The sequence below is a fragment of the Passer montanus genome, unplaced genomic scaffold (assembly GCF_014805655.1).
Source record: "Passer montanus isolate IOZ18808 unplaced genomic scaffold, ASM1480565v1 scaffold51, whole genome shotgun sequence".
Lineage (NCBI taxonomy): Eukaryota > Metazoa > Chordata > Aves > Passeriformes > Passeridae > Passer > Passer montanus.
Window position 1 is genome coordinate 370,683 of NW_024370041.1, and position 17,392 is coordinate 388,074.

A 17,392-nucleotide genomic window follows, 5' to 3' on the forward strand; every position below is an offset into this window, starting at 1 on the left:
ACAGTATTTAATTACAGTGCTGGGCCATAATTTTCCTGAAGTTCTTTATGATTAAAGATAGATGGTGTTATTTATGTATTTATCATTATTAACTGTGGGTAATGGCTGTTTATATGGGACAGGATTTCTTTTTTTATATATTCTCTATTACTGTTTTTATTAACTTTATCCAGAATATTTGTGAAGCTGCGTAATGACAATAAGCTGTTTTATAAGACCTTTTTCATAGATTAAATAAAACTCAAAGGTAAATTGTGGAAGACATAATATCAAGCAGAAAACCCAGAAGAGATGTAACTCAGACTTAGCCTTTGAAATTATAAATCAAAGCATTTGATTCTTTTTTGTTTGATAAGAACTTGAGATGGACAGGGATGCTGCTGACTGAATGTCTTGGTGTGTTTTTTGTCTCACTACCTAAATGTTACAATTTTACTTTAAAGCATTGTCTTGCTACCTATTTCCCTTAGCCCCAAGTATTACTGCTTCACTGTTTTAATATCCCTCAGCATATTAAAAAAGACAAGATGGACTACGAAGATCTTCCTTTCTTGTTCTGCCTCCTGGGTACCTATTAAAGCTGTCAAGATGTCAGAGCTCTCATACTAAAGGGCAGAAGAAGGATCATATGAAGATTTTGGGCCCTAGGGATACTGCAAATCTTGCTGTTCTTGTTCATTTAAAGCTCTTTACCAGCTTCCTGTGGGCTCTGGTCATATCCCAGTGGGAGGCACTAAAAGGCAGCACCATGTCCTGGATAAATCACAGGAAGAGAGTGCAGTCCCAGCCTTTTCAGCAGAGGGGGTTCATAGGCTGATTGATGAAGTGCTTCTATTTTCAGGTGACTGGGTGGCTGTGAGCAATTGGGTGAGGGTGCAGACCATTCCATCTTCTGGTCAGTGGCATTGCTGGGAATTGGTCCATAGTGATGGATAGATATTCCTCCCTGATGACTCAGGGATGCTCTTTGTATCCAAGCACAGGGCATCTAAATGGAGTTCAGGGAAGGTGAGAGTCTTGTTTACAAAGCTATCTACCAAAACTTTCACTAAGGGTTTTTTCCCTCCCTGTCAAAGAGAAAAATAATGACAAACATTATAAAAATGTCTCCCTGACAGGCTTTTCTAGCTTTGAATAATGTGCACATGGTGTTTTATTACTACTGTTTGTTCCTTTAGTAAACCAAAAAATGAAGTCTTCAAATCTTCCTTTGCAAAGCCACAAACTTGCCTGGCAAATTTAGCTTCCCCAGCAAACTTTAATCTTTTCAGGAAAGGAAAAGAAAAAACAGGTTAGTCAATCTCTAATGTTTCACTGGGAAAACTTCATGGGAATTGCTGCTCTTAAAGATTATTTGAAGTTTGTTCTTTTCAGAGGCAAATGCTTGGAGGTAAAATTTAATTTAGATCCTAAGCACATCCTTTGCTGATGAGTTTATCAAATTGCCTTCTCACATAATTATTCTTGCATAATGCAGGAGACTTCAGTTTTTGCACAGAATTGATAAAAGACAAAGAGCAACTGTACAGTGCCCTAATCTCACTTCAATGACACAAAAGCATTTTGGTGGCATAGAGAAACTCTTTTTAAGACTGGTGTAAGTATTGGGAAAAGAGAATCAGAAGTGGTGTCATCCAGGAAGGATGGTGAATTAGAGACAGTGATCAGCACTGAGGGGATATCATGGAACAGAGATGTCAGTGGATTACTTTGAATCCAGAAAAATTTGCATTCTAAAGTTGTCTGGTAAGATGAGCAAATTAGCAGTTGGCTGACTTCTGTATAGTGGGGAGTTTGTAGAGGGAAAGTTACTCCAAATTACATGAACTGTTGCAATAATTAACCTGAACTGTGTCTGTGCCAATTCTAATAACAGATTTTTGTCCAGGTAACCCCAGGCTGTGAGTTTGGCTGAATAGCTTAACATTGGGAGAATAAATAAAATAATGTTACATTTACTGAGCTAATTCCCCTGTTAAATTATTTTACTGGCAGCTATGATTAAAAAAAAAAAATAAAATGTCTAAAGTGCACATATTCCTACATTTACAGCTTTGGCTTAAATGTGTGTTCACTAAATTATGAAGTTTGTTTAATATTATTTACATGTACATTACATTAAATTAAAATGTTATAAGGCCTAGATTTCAGCTGATTTAATGTTTAATATGAAAACTTTTAAAGCAAATATCTGAGAAATTTCTTCCAATACATGCTAATTCAAATGAGTTAAATCTTCATAAATTATTAACAAACTGAAAGTAAATTTTTGATGCAGTATTCTTAAAAAATGTATACTTGCAAGCACGTTGTATATAATCATCTCAAAACAAACCCAATATATTAACTAGTCTATTTACACCTATATATTTAAGGAGATCAACATTTAGATGATTTATTCCTCAGTCATAATGGCAAAGGGTGAGCAATAGTTTAATAATGTAAGATCATCTACAGGGATCAAGCATTTTTTCCAGTATGACTAAAGCAGCTATGTGAAATTCCCAATTTTTCTCTGTTTGCCAGGCTGGTTTATCTTACAAGTTGAATTAAAACTTTGTGGGTTGGTTCTTACCTTCTTTTTCTCTGTGAGAAGTGAGGGAGAGCTGTGAAATGCTCCATCTGTTCCCAAACCATGTCAGCTGGCAAAGAGATGCTTCTCCCCCTGCCCTCTCTCACTGCAGTTTTGGGCTGGTTTAACACCATTGCCTCAACACAAACTGTGTGGATTTAATCTTGTTTAAGCAGAAGTCACAATGACAGTGCACAGCATTCTAGAGGACTCTTCACGTTGGTTTCACTTGCAGTCCTTTTAAACCTCGACCTCAGCTTGTTTGAATTTACAACACAGATTTACACACATTTACACTTGAACTTGGACTGCCTTAACACTCTGGACTTTCTGGTCCTGGGACAGTTGCACTCAAAGACATTGAATATGATTCTCTTTAATCATAATCCTTTGGATTTTTATCAGTCCCATCTGAGTGTCTCAAAGCAAACACAAGGTGTTCCCTGGTAAAACTGAAAACAGAAATAAATATTGTCATTATTTCCTTTCTACAAATAATGCTGAGCCACGCTCAAGGCAGAAAGGATCTATAGAATCACAATGGGTTTCAAACACTAAATGTTTCTTCGTGACTGTGGTGGTTTTGGTTTGGTAATTTAAGATTTTTTTAAATTGGAGATTTCTTAATTAATGTATTGATGAGTGTGGTAGGTTTTATTGTTGGTTAATCACTTATGTATTTATTTCTTGTTGTGAGATAGGATTAGGAGAAACATAAAGTATGTTTAAAATGTAAAAATGGTATAAAGAAAAATTTTATTAATAGTAACTAAAAGAAAAAGCAGTAAGAATTAAAATAATTTTTTAGAATACTTCTTTTTTATAACATTTTTCCTATTTATAAAGTAAAGAAACAAAACTTAAAATTTTTAGTTTAGTATTTTTAAAATAGTATGGTACTGAAATACTCTATTAATGTTCAATACCAGTGTTTCTCTGCCTTCCATTTGATATTCCAATTTCCACTCTGGATGGCCAAATAAAACCAAAACCAACCAACCAACCAAAACCAATAAAACAACACCCAAAAAATCAAAATGAACCACCAATACTGGCATCCTCCCCTCCACCAAAAAAAAAAAAAACAACTGGAGAAAGACTTCACCCAAGTTAAGTAAGGTTTGAAAAAGATAGAATTAGAAAGCAATGCTACAGTAACAGTGGGAGGCTGCCCCACTCAAGCTGTGCAAAAAGATGAGAGTTGGTCTCTGGTGTAATGGAAACTGATTATTTTATTATTCAGAAAGATTTTAATTGAATTATGAAGAGGTTTTTGCTCTCATCTCTATTGCTGTGTGAATAGTGACTCATCTAGCCAAGTGTAAACATCTGCATCTGGGATGTTCACTCCAGCCTTCCTTAATGTGGAACTCAAGAGCCATTTCCAGAGGGTAGAGATTCTTATTTCAGGTAGACACGGATAAATGCTTAGATTGGTAACACCTTAAAAAATACACAAGCATAAGCAGTTGAATTAAACTGTACAGAGTTACAAAGTTTAGCCTTGGGCTTCTTTTGAGGGTTAATATTGCTATGGAAGTAAATTCAACTTTCTGAATTGAGCTGATGCCTAATTTTTTTCCTGAACAGAAATTTTTAAATTGCTTATTAAGGAGCATTTATCTATGTAAATTTTCTGTCTTGATGCTCTGATCTCTTTAGGTTCTGGAGGTTGGAGAGATTTGTATGTCTTGTAGTTTGTGTGTTTTGCCCATTTGACCCTTTTGGGGACCAAAGGAGAATTAAGGAAAACAGTCACAAAAACATTCATTAAGTTGTTTGAATTCTTGGACCACTAGGTCAAATCCAAGGACAGTTATTTTTTCTTTGCAGATGTTGAGCACCTGCCTAGATTCACTGTACTATGTTTAGGATTCTAATGCAATTTAGCATCTCTAAACTGAGTTTTAAAGGTGAAGTGCTCTGGCCCATCTCTGTAGAGAAAGAACCCGTGAAAGATTTCGAGTGCTCCATGGTCTTCTTCAGCAAGCAGAAAAGGAATCTGGAATCTTTTGGTCCAGCCTGGAATTAGGCAGGTTGAGTGCAGGATAAGACTTGTAGAAATGAAAACTTTGAACACTTTGACTTGGTCACCAAACACGCCAAATCAATGGATTTTAGGAACAGCCCTGATTTTCCTGCTTTCATTCCTAGAGAAATTGCTCAATGAGGCATCTGAAAAAATTCTGGGGGTTCAAGTAACACCAGCCATGTCTAATATTTAAAGACACTCAGTTTGACTTTTTCTGATGCCAGCTAAGTGCATCAGTCAAGTCTGTGTCTATTCATGACTAATGTACACTACTTAAATAAGAACTGTATAAGAAAAGAGCCTCTGCAAATGCCTTTTCATTCCACCACACTTCTGAAGTCTATACCTTTATCTCCTTTACATAAATTCTGGATTAGTGGTAAGATTTGGAGATGTGATTGAATTAATTTGTTTTGTGGAGAGATGGTTATCCTGAGGTGCAAAGCATTTGGATGTTATTGAGGATATCAGTACTACTGCATTTGTTACTCAGGGAAAATGCTACCTAAAGTACTGAACTGCAAAGGAAAAGAGACTCCAGGAAAATTTTTAATCCCTAACACAAGTATTTTCTGATGGGACTTGTACTGGACTTAAACAATTTCAGTGAGCTATTAAAAATTTGCCAAAATATTATAATTTTTTACTCCTTTTCTACAGTTATTCGGGGTTTTTTTTCCAATTTGGATAGGACACTTGGCCTTTTAGCAGGGAAAATGAGATTGCCAACATCATCTTCGCAGGTCATAGATACATTTGTAGGTGTACAAAGAAGGCTCAGAGAAAATGTTTACAGTAGCTTCCTCTGAGGAGGGTTTGGAAGAACCAGATCCAGACCTGGCAGAGTTGCATGGACATAAGGACATGGGAAAAGCAGTAAAAACAAAGTTTTCACATGGGAAATACCAATTAAATATAAGGTAAAAATGTTTCAACTAAATGGTAGTGAAATTCAAGTGCAGGGTGGAGTTCTCTAGCCCAGAGATGTGAAATTTTCCATCCTTAGACATACCCGAATTTCAGCAAAATCCAGGACAACCTAATCTAATTCAAATTTTCAACAGGACATTGCACTAGATGGCCTCAAAAGGTTCTTTTCATCCTTAAAGAATATTTGCATAATAAAACATGAGTAATAAAAATGAGCCCTTAGAATTCAGAGCAAGATTTTATTCATTCCAATTTATTCTCAATTTGCTGTCATCCTTACTTGTTCTTTCCCTGTGAATTGCAACAGCCTTTACAAATGTTTTTTGTTTTGTTCTGGTTTCATTGGCTTGCACTAAGTAAGAACAGGTAATTACTACCTGTTTTAATGGTTTTTAATGACATTTATTGTTAGCTAAAGTTAAAAATGTAATGAACAGATGCATTTACAAATTGTTTGTTCAGTAATTGACCAGGGAAAAAAAATCCTTCTAATAGGGAGCTCTAGTTACTTACTGAATGTTGTTTAACCATTGGTTGAGTTGGCTAAATAAATAGAACAGTTACTAATGAATAATTTATTTGGTATAAAATTGCAGAATTTCCATTAAAAGTTTTTTGTTCTATATGAGTAAGCCATCTCTGTCTGACTGAAATAGAGCTTCCCCTTGAAGACTATGGTGGAGTTTTGTTTTTTTCTTTTTTCTTTTTTATTTCATTGCACACTGGTGTAATGTCCTGAAGAGTGCTCAGGGAATCAAACAGAGAAAGGAATGTTTTCACTGATTGAGTTGATCAACACTGGAAGGACCCTCGGCTCCAAGGGAGTAAAATCCTTTTAGCACCTCAAAAATGATCAATATCTTGAATGGTCAAAGCTTTATCTGCTTCTACAAGACGTGAAATGCACATGAACAACAGCAGGAAAACTTTAACAAGCAAGGAATAGTTGTCCTGGTATCATCCCCCATTCTACAACAGGATTTTATTTTGTTTTATTTATTCTGATGTGTTTGATGCATTATTTCCAAGCCTTTTCCTGAGAAAACCGGTTGTGCCTGTGGAGCACTTATCTTCAAAGTGTCCCTGTGCTGGCCTGGCAAGCATGACTTTAGAGATAGGAAAGGAGCTGAAGGAGCAGATTTGCCTCAAAAACTGGCAGATCCTCACAGCTGAAGACGTGGAGATAAATCACATACAGATACCACTCTGACACTGGTACAAATTAAAAAAGAATTTCGGGAAATAGCACATTTTTCAGCATTGTAGTCTTAAGTCCTGCTTTGTGCTGCTTTTCATTTTGTTTTCTTTGAGACAAAATCAGGAGGAATAGCAGGAGATAACACATTTACCCTTGTAAAGCATAGAGTGTTTCTGTGCTTTATTGATTTTTTTGGTATCCAAAGTCTCCTGCATTTCGTCACTGAGTACAATTTCCAGCCAACCGGACATGATTTGGACTCATTTCAGGTAAGAGTGTTAGAAAGACATGATTTGGGTTTTCTTCTTCTTTTTATTGTACCTGTTCTCTAGATAAAGAACAAAAAGATTTGCTCCTAAAACTCAGATTGAAAGACCATTAGACTATTTTGGGCTTTTAAAATGTGTTTCTATCTTCAAATTATAAGTTAGAACTCCAGCTGGGAGCAGGGAGATCAGTAGCACAGATTAGTTAGAGATCATTTATTTCCTCTTTTTTTTTCAGATTTAGCTGCAGTTGGATATGATAATGGAAATGTGTACTGATGTTTTTGACAGAGACCTGCCCTTGCTTTTCTGTGACCTCAGGTTCAGACCGTGTTGTGTCTTGGATAGATTTCAGGCATGTGAATCCCTGTGTAAATCAGTAAAAATTGCTTTTTTATTTGACTTGATACTGAGTTTTGACACACTTCCTACTCTAATTTTCTTCATGAATCCTTCTGGCAACATAAAAAAGTTTTAGTTGTAGTTGGAGTTTGCCTCTCCCATCAGATAGAGTTTGGACTTCATCTTGCTGCAGACGTTTTATCTTGTTGAATATTAGGTTTAAATCAGACATACAAAATTCTATTTCCTGTTAATCATCCAAAAACTCAGAGCAAATTCCATGGGCAGAATGGTTTTGAAGTTGTAAGTGTGATTGTGCCAAGTTTGCTTCAGGTAGCGTTGGAATTGTGATGGCCGTTAGACAATCCACCCTTGGCATCATCCTCCAGACCTTCCTTCTGTACAGAATGAGGAGGATTTGGAAGAAAAATATTACAAGTCATCATGGCAGAAGACACGTTCCCTTTTTTCTCAGTTGTGGGTTGATGTAGAAAGTGCTTCTTTTCTACATTCAACCTTAGCAAAGAAAACGTGTGGTATAAACAACCAAATTTTCCTGTCCCCATCTACAAAACTCCTTTAGCTTTATTCACTGAGGATTTCTTCTTTGTCCTGTAGAGTTTTTCCAGATATTTTGGCATGAAGATTATTGTGAAATACTTTAATTCAGCAGCAGACTCTGAAAGTTCTGAGACTGTGCTGTAGCATAAAAAAGATTGCTAAAGCAATTGAATTTTAAAAATTCAGTGCTGTATAGGATTGCTTGTCCTTACAGAGGTTCTGGTGAGTGGTAAGAGTTGTACTGGGTTGGCATCTTTTTTCTCCTGTGAAATGGTTGATAATGAGTAGAAAAAGTAAAATTAATTGTTTCTGAGGGATTTTTTTGTTATGGGTCAAAATAATTTCCCTCATTAAATTCTGAAATGAATGCAACAAGATATTAATTAAATGTTAAATACTGAGGAAATAACCTATGTTATATTTGGTAACTAGATGAATTATTGTTGGGGTTTTTTCATAGCAATTATTTATTGGAGAAATAATTTATTCACTGTAAATGCATTTGTTGAATAGAAAAAAATTATATCTATCAAAAATTTTAAAAAGTATTTTCCATCTTTGGAACTTGCAGGCTGGAGAGACACTAGCAGTAATTATTTTCCAGAAAAATAATTAGATAATTAGGTAATTAGTTAACTTCCAGGTGTTTCCAATTGTCTTTTTGTCATTTCACCATTTCAGTTGTTAAAATATGAGCTTTCCCATTAAGGGTTCTTCTCAAAGCAAATGAATTAGGATATAATTTTGTCATTTGTCCTTTTGCTTCTAAAATACTAAAATATTTACTTGGAATAAGTAAAGCAAAGGTAGAAATGGACTTCTCTTATGCCTGTTGACTTTTTACCGGGAATGTCAGTTCTGGGAGTATTTTTATTTGCTTCTGCTTTTGCAAATTAGCATACAGCAGTTGGTAATGTGTTTTAAAATGACTACAGTCCACAGAAGACAGAAGATATCCACAGTTATTGCTGTATTTTTGTGCTTTCTGATGTCCTTGGATGTGGCAGCCTTTGTTTAATACAACCAAATGGGCTTGGGAATCCCCTGGGTTTCTTACCTGTAATTGAAAAAATGCAGATGAGGGTGGTTATTCAGTGAATTGGGCACCTATAAAACACAACTATCCCCAGAATGAATTAAATATTCATCATGTGTAAAGGAGTAAGTTAATTGCAGTCAAATGTAAAAACAAATAGCTAGGAAAGGACAAGTGCAATACGATTTTCTCTGTGTAGCTACAGATCCATTTTTAACATTATTGTGACCACATTACATTCCAGATAAAGACTTCTTTTGAGAGAGAGAGAGATTTTCAAGTATTTAGGATAGTTTTCTCCAAATGGACTGTAGCTAGCAAGAGCCCTGTGAGATTTTGAAGTGACTGACTCAAACAGACCCTCAGCAGTGCTGATAAAGAGCAGATGTCTCCTTCCAAAGGGAAGGGAGGATCTGAATAGCAAACAAGCCATTCTTGCATTGGGTCTCTCTAACAGGGCCATGTTTTATGCATGAAATGTGCCACAGAAACCTAAGATGTGATTTTATAAATAAGATCTTTTTCTGGAATACCTCTTGTAGGTATGGATTTACTATTTAGCGCAGTTGAGAGGAAAATGTTCTCTTGCATAAGAATACAATCTGAGAAATCCATATTCCTGATTTACCATCCAGGTTCATAATTGCATAACTGTAGCCTTATTTTCTCTGGAGACTGTTGACTGACCTTTGGGGTGGGATAAGAGCAACTGTACCTTGTCCAGGAAAGTGTGATCTTCCTTTGGAGAGGAGGAGAAGCAAGGAATTCTCCCAGAATTCACAGAAATCCTTAAGGCTTGGCAGTGCCTAAGTCACCTGCTAAAGATGTACAAATCAAATCTTAGCCAAGAGTATTTGAGAAGCTACAGGTCATGTAGAATAAATTATATTTCTCCTCCCAATCTGTACAAAGTAAACCAGACCAAACTCTGTTTATCAATAGCTCCTCTTACTAACTTTTTGTTTTTCTACCTGTCAAGGTCAGCAGGGGCTGTTGTTATCAGCTAAGCTGCCTTCCTGCATAACTGATGCCCAGGCTCCCTGAATTGATGTGCACTAAAAATGTCCACTAGTTGATACATATTAAGCAAAACCATCCAGTATTGATTTCACAATTTCAAGAAATAGAATCAATCTTTCATGAGGTCTTGTGATTAATTAATATAGCTGCTAAATAAATAATTTGAGGTAATTAATAACTAAAATGACCTGCTTCGCCTCTCGGCCTTTAAGTTTTGTTTTATCTTTGTCTCACATGTGGAACTTGAAACATATCAGCTTTGTTACCATATACTTGCTGATTTTTTAGTCATTCATTTGAAAGTGGGGAAAAACAGAGCTGGCTGAGTCTTTCCCATAAAAGATGGTTTTTGTTACTAAGTTTTTCTAAGTTCTTTCCCAGTTCCTCAGTATTGTTCTTGCATTGAGAAGAAGACTCAGTATCCCATGACTGTGGACAGACAATAAACTGAATATGATAATTGAACCTATTTAATCAGACTCCTCCTTTTTGTGCACTCAAGGAGTGATTGCCTGGGATCCTGCAGAGAATAAAGTTCCTTATTGTGTAATTAGGTATCATCTGCTGTAGATCTGGCCAGAATTGAATCTACATTTGTGGCTTTTAGCAGCTAATTAGATATCAATCATTTGCCCTCTGCATGACTTGACACTTTCCCAATTGTTATCTGCAAATTTCATCAAATAAGTGACTTTCTTTCCAAGCTTTTAGAAGAAGCAACATTATTGTGAAAACTCCAAATGGTTCCTCCAAGACTCCAAGACCCCACTGTGAAATTCACTGCTGAGCACTGATTTTTTTTTTTTTTTTTTTTTTTTTTACCCCCCCTGATAATAATCATTTGGTGTGCTGTTTTTTTTTTTTTTTTTTTTTTTTTTTTTTTTTTTTTTGTGTATATATGTACTTCTGGAAGCAGCTGCTGGAGAATCTGGAATCCTTCTGTGTATGTGTCTTGTTAGTTTTGTGTCAACTGAGTTTTTAATCAAACTGTCATGTATTACTAAGCAAAAGACCTTTCAAAGATCCAATTATACCCACAGTATTATTTTAAGCAATTCAAAGTTTAATCATACCAAAATATGATGTAGGTTACTTGGAAAGTATTTTAACCCACACAACCCTTTGTTTACCACTAACTGCATTTCTTTCCTCTATTTATGGAGTCTGCCACAGACATTGCATCATTTAATTTGGGAGTGCTGTCAGCTGAGCTGGCCTGTAATTTCACAGGTCATTTTATTTTCATTGTTCAAATATTTAGACACTAGAAACTATCTACAATTCTTTAGGTATCTTCACCCATTTTCAAGGTTTATTAAAGTCAGCAGTAAGAATATGGAACATTCTTAAGCAACCACCTCTTTTAAAACTACTCATTCTGTATCCTTACTCACTGGCAATACAGATTGATTTTTTTTTCCCCCTCAATTTCCCTTAATATTTATGGATATTTTTTATTATTAATATGAAGACTCTCTGGAAGTTAGATTTTATCCTTTCTAAAACAAATTATAATTCTTCCCCATTACAGCAGTGTGACAATGCAGGAAAAACATCTCTTTTCATTGCTGTACTGTTAAGGACAAAAATTTCCAGCTTTATTCAATCCAATTTCTTCAGCTATTTTGTTATTGCAATTGTTGATTATTTTACTTAGATTATGTGTAAAAGGAGCAAGAAATCTTGATTATCTCAAGATTCTGGAAAATTCTGCAAATCGTTCAGGAAAATTGCAGGACAGCTGATAAGCAGCTCAAAAACTCCTCAAAACCTGAAGGATCTTCTCTAGGGGGGAAAAAACCCCTGGAATCTTGTCAGGTCTTTTCCAGCCTTAATTATTCTAAGTGACCAGGTGCAGTGCAGTTATTCTTAATTTTAAATTTTCCTCAGCATTCACTGAATTTTGTGGGACAGTCACCCAAGTTTGTCTTTTATGGTTGAGAGAGCTTTTTTTTTTTTCCTAAAAGCAGGCAAACATATTTTAAAAGAAGTCTAAGCAGCAGAACACCATTACTTTGAGCAGCAAGCCAAAGGCTCTTTTGGCTGTTAGGACCAAAATCCATCATTATATCTATAATTCTGCGGGTATTGCAGGGAGTAAAGGTTGCCTTCTGTACTGTGAAGTAATTTTCCTAGCAGTGCTTTTATTTGAGATGTTAATTTTCCTTCTTATGATTTTTTTATTATTAACATAACGTTTGGAAAAGTGCACAGGTTTCTGTGCCCAGATTTTGTAAGGAATTAACACACATGGGGCTTGATTCACTGCTGCCTCATTCCAGCTTTGTGCCAGTGTGGCAAAGCACAGCTTAAAGCTGGAGCAACATAGTGGTGTGGGAAGATCTAAATGTCAATTGAGATGATGTTCATTCAGTTTAATTCTTCTTTGCTGAGCCATAATACAAGCAAGGAGCTGGAGGCTGTAAGAAAATCATGGGAAGTGCTTAGGTGGCCAAATTGGATGCATGGAATGACCACCAGCAGATTTTGGAGGACATTTACAGCCTGTGGTGGGGTTTTATGTCTCTTTTCTGGTTCCAAGACTTGGAACTGTTTTACAAGATAAGTGGATATTAGGGTTAAAGACTGAGTATCTGCATCTCAAAATGTGATTATTAATGGTGAAAACTGGGAGCTCCTATCTACTCTAACAGCATCAAAACATTTTTTAAAACATGGTTTCCTAAAAGGTGTCATTGCAGCCTGCATCTGATTGTGAGGTCCAAGATTCTGCATGACTACAATCCATAAAATTGCTGATTGCTGTGTTCAGAGGTGTAGATCGAACTCTGTGTATGGGTTTAAACATCTAATTTTGGTGCCCCCTCATTTTAAAATGCTTCATTTAATTATTCTGTTTCTTAATATATGTAAACCAGCTTTTTGTGGTGGAAAATATGGAGCTGTTGGAAACCTTCTGCAACCAGCATTCATTCAGGAATGTGCAATAGAGGCTCAATCCAGTCAGTTTATCCACACTGATTGTGAAGTAAACACTACTTGATGGTATCACTTTATATTCAATATCAATCCACCAGTGTTTCAAAAAGAATCATTTAACAATGAATAATGCCTGATTGTAGATCTCTGTAGTAAATTAGAATATCCTAATTTAATAGAGTGTGATCTGTTATTTGCCAACAAACATACAGATTGCCTTATAAATCATGCAGCAGTGTGGTTATAGAATAACACTAGACTGGATTATATTTCATTACTCCCTATTGAGCAGTCATGTTTCTGCCATGTAATGTAATTTTCCATCTTTTAACTTCGTTTCTTTTACTAACAGAAATACAAATTAGTCCCAAGGAAAAATATTTACTAGGGGCCGGCAATTAACTGTGCATTTCAGGGAATGGCACCACGTATGTGAATGTCATTAAAATGCTTTTTTTTTTTGGTTTTCACCTCACTGTATGTAGCTGTTTATGTATTTGATGAACCATAATGAGTTTAAGGCCAGAGCAGAGGAAATAAAACACTCCAGGTAAGTATATATTAATGTGGTTTCAAATACAGGCTTTCTGTTATGTCTATTTTTGTTCACATCAGTCACTGACCCTTCAGAAGGAGATTTCTCCTGAACTCTTCTGTTAATGATGCAGAATGCTTGAGGTGAAGTATGGTGTGGCTTTTGTTATGGCCTCATGACTCTTTGTCCTGCTTACCTGGCTTAGCATTTATATTACACAGCCATGCTCCCAAAATAGGGAGCAGGAAGGGTTTGGAGTGACACAGGCCATTTGTACTAATTAAAAATAGCTAAAAACTTACTGAGCATGTGGGGTGGAATCAAAGAGGTAAAATAATACTACATCCCATATAATTTCTACAGTCTGGGAAAGACATAAGTAATTGAAGCAGCTTCCATGGTATATCTGAAAGGCTTTATCACAGAAAATGTGTATCTCACTCTGGAGTATTTTAGGAAAGGGATAATTGAACATCATAAGTAGTAACCTGCCTTGCTATAGTCCTTAGGAGCATGTTTTTAGGATTTATTACTTTCAGAATATCCACTTGGATCTGGCAAGTACCTGATTCACATCGTGGGACATTGAGGCATTGCCTTGGAAGTCCCCATTATATGTTAAAATCCTTTTGAAAATTTTGGCCAGGATTATGAACTTCACTTCAGTATGATGGAAGCTTGCTGACTGGAAGTCCCAGTGTTTTGAAGCTCAGCAAGTCCTTGAGGGCTCTTACATCCTGAGGACACCCAGGAACCTCAGGCAGGTTCATGCATGGGAGAAGCACAAAGGTACAAAAAGCCTGGAAACCACAAAGTAACATTCCTTGAGACCAGGAGTAACTCACACATTACAGGAGCTGCCAAAACCTGCAGTTAACTGTCTCATCTTTTCATTTCTGTAGGGGTTTCAGAAGCTCCTTTCATCTTTTCAGATGGGATTCTTTAACAAGCTCAGTGCTGGCCTCACACTGTTCCTGTAGACATCACTGGGGGTGTTATCCTGGGCTAACAGGAATAATTAGAACAAACTGGAACACTTGGGAAAAATGCCTGTTGACCTGTTTTACAGCTGACGTGTAACAGTAAATTTTTAAAGGTTTAAGTGCGAAGTAAAAGGGTTTTTTGTGAGAAAACAGAAAACTTCTTAAATTGTAGAAAAAGAATCAACAACCAAATAACCCCACAAACAGACAAACAAAAAAACAATGCTCAGACAACACAAGCTTTTCCTTTAACTTATAAAAAAAAATTAATGTGAGGTACCACTGTCTTACCTTTACTGTTCAGTGCATGATGTTGCCAGTGCATGGATACTCCAGGGTACCCCGAGGAAGAGGATTTGTTCCATCTTTAATGAAATCTGGGAGGATCCAGGCTCCAGTCAGGAAATGGCCCAGTGATCCAGCCACGGAATGACCTTGCTGTATATTGTTTTGTAGTAACCTTGCTATATTTCATTTTGTTTTCTCTTTGTAGCTGGACAGTGCCACTTCTCTCATCCAGGCAGCTAAAAACCTGATGAACGCTGTGGTCCTTACAGTGAAAGCATCATATGTGGCTTCTACTAAATATCAGAAGGTCTATGGCACTGCTGCAGTGAACTCTCCAGTTGTATCTTGGAAGATGAAGGCCCCCGAGAAGAAACCTCTAGTAAAGAGAGAAAAACCAGAAGAATATCAGACAAGAGTGAGGAGAGGGTCCCAGAAGAAACATATTTCCCCTGTACAGGCCTTAAGTGAATTTAAAGCTATGGATTCATTCTAAACCACTGAGCTTTACCAGGAGGGTTTTTTATTCTTTTTTGTATGCGTACCTGCCGACTTGTGTGCGTCTGGCATGGGGTGGGGGGGACAAAGTGACAATTTGCATGCGACCTGAGACTCTATTCCAGTAAATAACTCTCTGCAGTGCCCAAAATTCAGGGCATTGCCTTCTGATATTAAGTGGACTTAATTCCAAGCTTCCTTTTTAAACTAAACTATAGCATTAAATTGGCCAAAGAATTTGCCTCACGGGGCTATACGTGTGGAATAAATGATAAATTCAAGTCTAAACCCTGAAATTTTTATGCATGCAAGAAACATTAGGTTGGCAGGTATATTAAGTGAAAAATAAAAAAAAAAAAAAGGAATTGTAATGGTAGACCATAAAGCTTGTATTGCTTCTGTTGCAGTGCAAAAATGTACTAGCCAATATGCTTCAATGTGTGGCCCAATAATTAAATGATATAACTTTTAAGTCATCTTCATTATAGTATGTGAATTTTTAAAACAGATTCAAACTAATTCATCTTAAAAATGCTTCTTTTGAACCAGATTTTGTTCTTTATATTCTAGTAGTGTTATGACTGCTCACATTTCAATTAATCCCATTAATATGACCAGAGGTTTACTTTTGCCAATTGAATTCCTTATGGTGGAGTATGAAGCACAATATGGTGATTGACATTGCCTTTTATATTATGATTATTATTCTGATTATTATTATTATTATTATATTAGTAATAGAAGACCTGGTGGTGGAATGTTTAGAGACACGGAAACTGACAGTGTGAGAATTTAGAGGCAAATATGTAGGTGTAGCTTGGATTACAGGTATCTGACATACCATTGTAACCACTAACTCAATAAACTCATTTAACCTTGGAATCCTCAATCTGGCTCGTCTCCTTTAATGCACGGGTATCTCCTGAATCACACTTGATTATAGAGTCACTAATTCTGTCTTTTGTTCTTAATTTTTGTGAATTTTCTCATTTTTTAATAGTCAAAATACACCAAACATGGTCAGTGGGTCAAAACCAGAGTTTAAATCTGAGACAGATTTAACTCTCAATAGATATGAGACGTGTCATGTGGGATGAAATTATTTGTTTAAATGCAACACCTCAGAACAATCATAAAGATAATTCAATTTATTCACTTGTAAGGTTGGCACTTCACAACCTTGGAATCACCTATTGTGCCAATGTTACAGAACCTGTAAAACGTCCACTGCACAAATATCTACTTTTATTCCCTTTTGAACCAACAGTTACTTAATTACAGAGCCTTTGTTATCATCAACAAAAAGTCTGAGTGTATATATTAAAGAAAAGAATTAATATCTATTAATTTTCTTTATAATTAGATAGTATCAAGTTAAGGGAACATTCATGGCCCCACAGGGGATTTGAAACACTGATAAACACTGAGTTACAGCAGTAGTGACAAGTGTAGCCCTTGAAGATTTTTTGAGAGATGTTTGGATGTCGTCTCAGATACGCTGATTATTCCTCAGAATAGCAAAGCACCAAATTTTGTTCTATTGCCCTCCTACACAGTCTATGTAAAGAAATGTACTCTCAGAGGTCTTTTAGGAAATTACTATTTCTGCTTTCTTTAGTTGTACTGTGTAATAAAGCAGTTCCCCAATCAGAGCTGGAGAGCGTAGACATGACCAAAATATATGAGATGTGGGAAAGTGCTTGCAGAGCTTTCCCTATAAAGCCCTGGAGTCTGACACAGACTGACATTGCTGCTGGTAACAATTAACCCCCTAAAAAGTAGGGGGGGATTTTTACAGATGAGATTACAGAGACAAAAGATAGATACAGAGTCTAAAGACAAAAATAGCAAATAATAGACAAGTAAAAATGTCCCGGCATGCTGCATGAAAAAGGAAAATAGGCAATTTACCATGAAGAAAAGTAATAGCTCTTCTTCAGAAGTGTTTTCCTCTAAAACTCTGATGGATTAGCTCGATGGCTGCTTTAAAACTGTGTTGTTGCTCTAAAAGGAATCTCAAATTTAGAAAAAGTTTAGAGGAAAGCATGGAGTCTAAAGGAACCTGTGAACATGTGGACTCTCCAGTGCTGGGGGCTCCATGGATAAAGATCACAGTGAAAGGAGTCTGGGACCAGTCACTCCCTCAGAATAGTGAATTCACTGTGTGTGTGAAATGCTCAGTGAAAATCAGTCA

At 36.2% G+C, this 17,392-nt stretch overlaps 1 protein-coding gene across 3 annotated transcripts in view; it reads left to right on the plus strand.

The window, feature by feature from the left end:
* Positions 1–16,087, plus strand: part of CTNNA2 (catenin alpha 2) — a 372,247-nt gene extending 356,160 nt beyond the window's left edge. For all 3 annotated transcript variants that reach the window (XM_039723934.1, XM_039723935.1, XM_039723936.1), the window contains one exon: positions 14,909–16,087. In XM_039723934.1, coding sequence (XP_039579868.1) covers positions 14,909–15,196 — 288 coding nt within the window. In that variant the 3' untranslated portion in view covers positions 15,197–16,087. The remainder of the gene's footprint in view (positions 1–14,908) is intronic.
* The last annotated feature ends 1,305 nt before the right edge of the window (positions 16,088–17,392 follow it).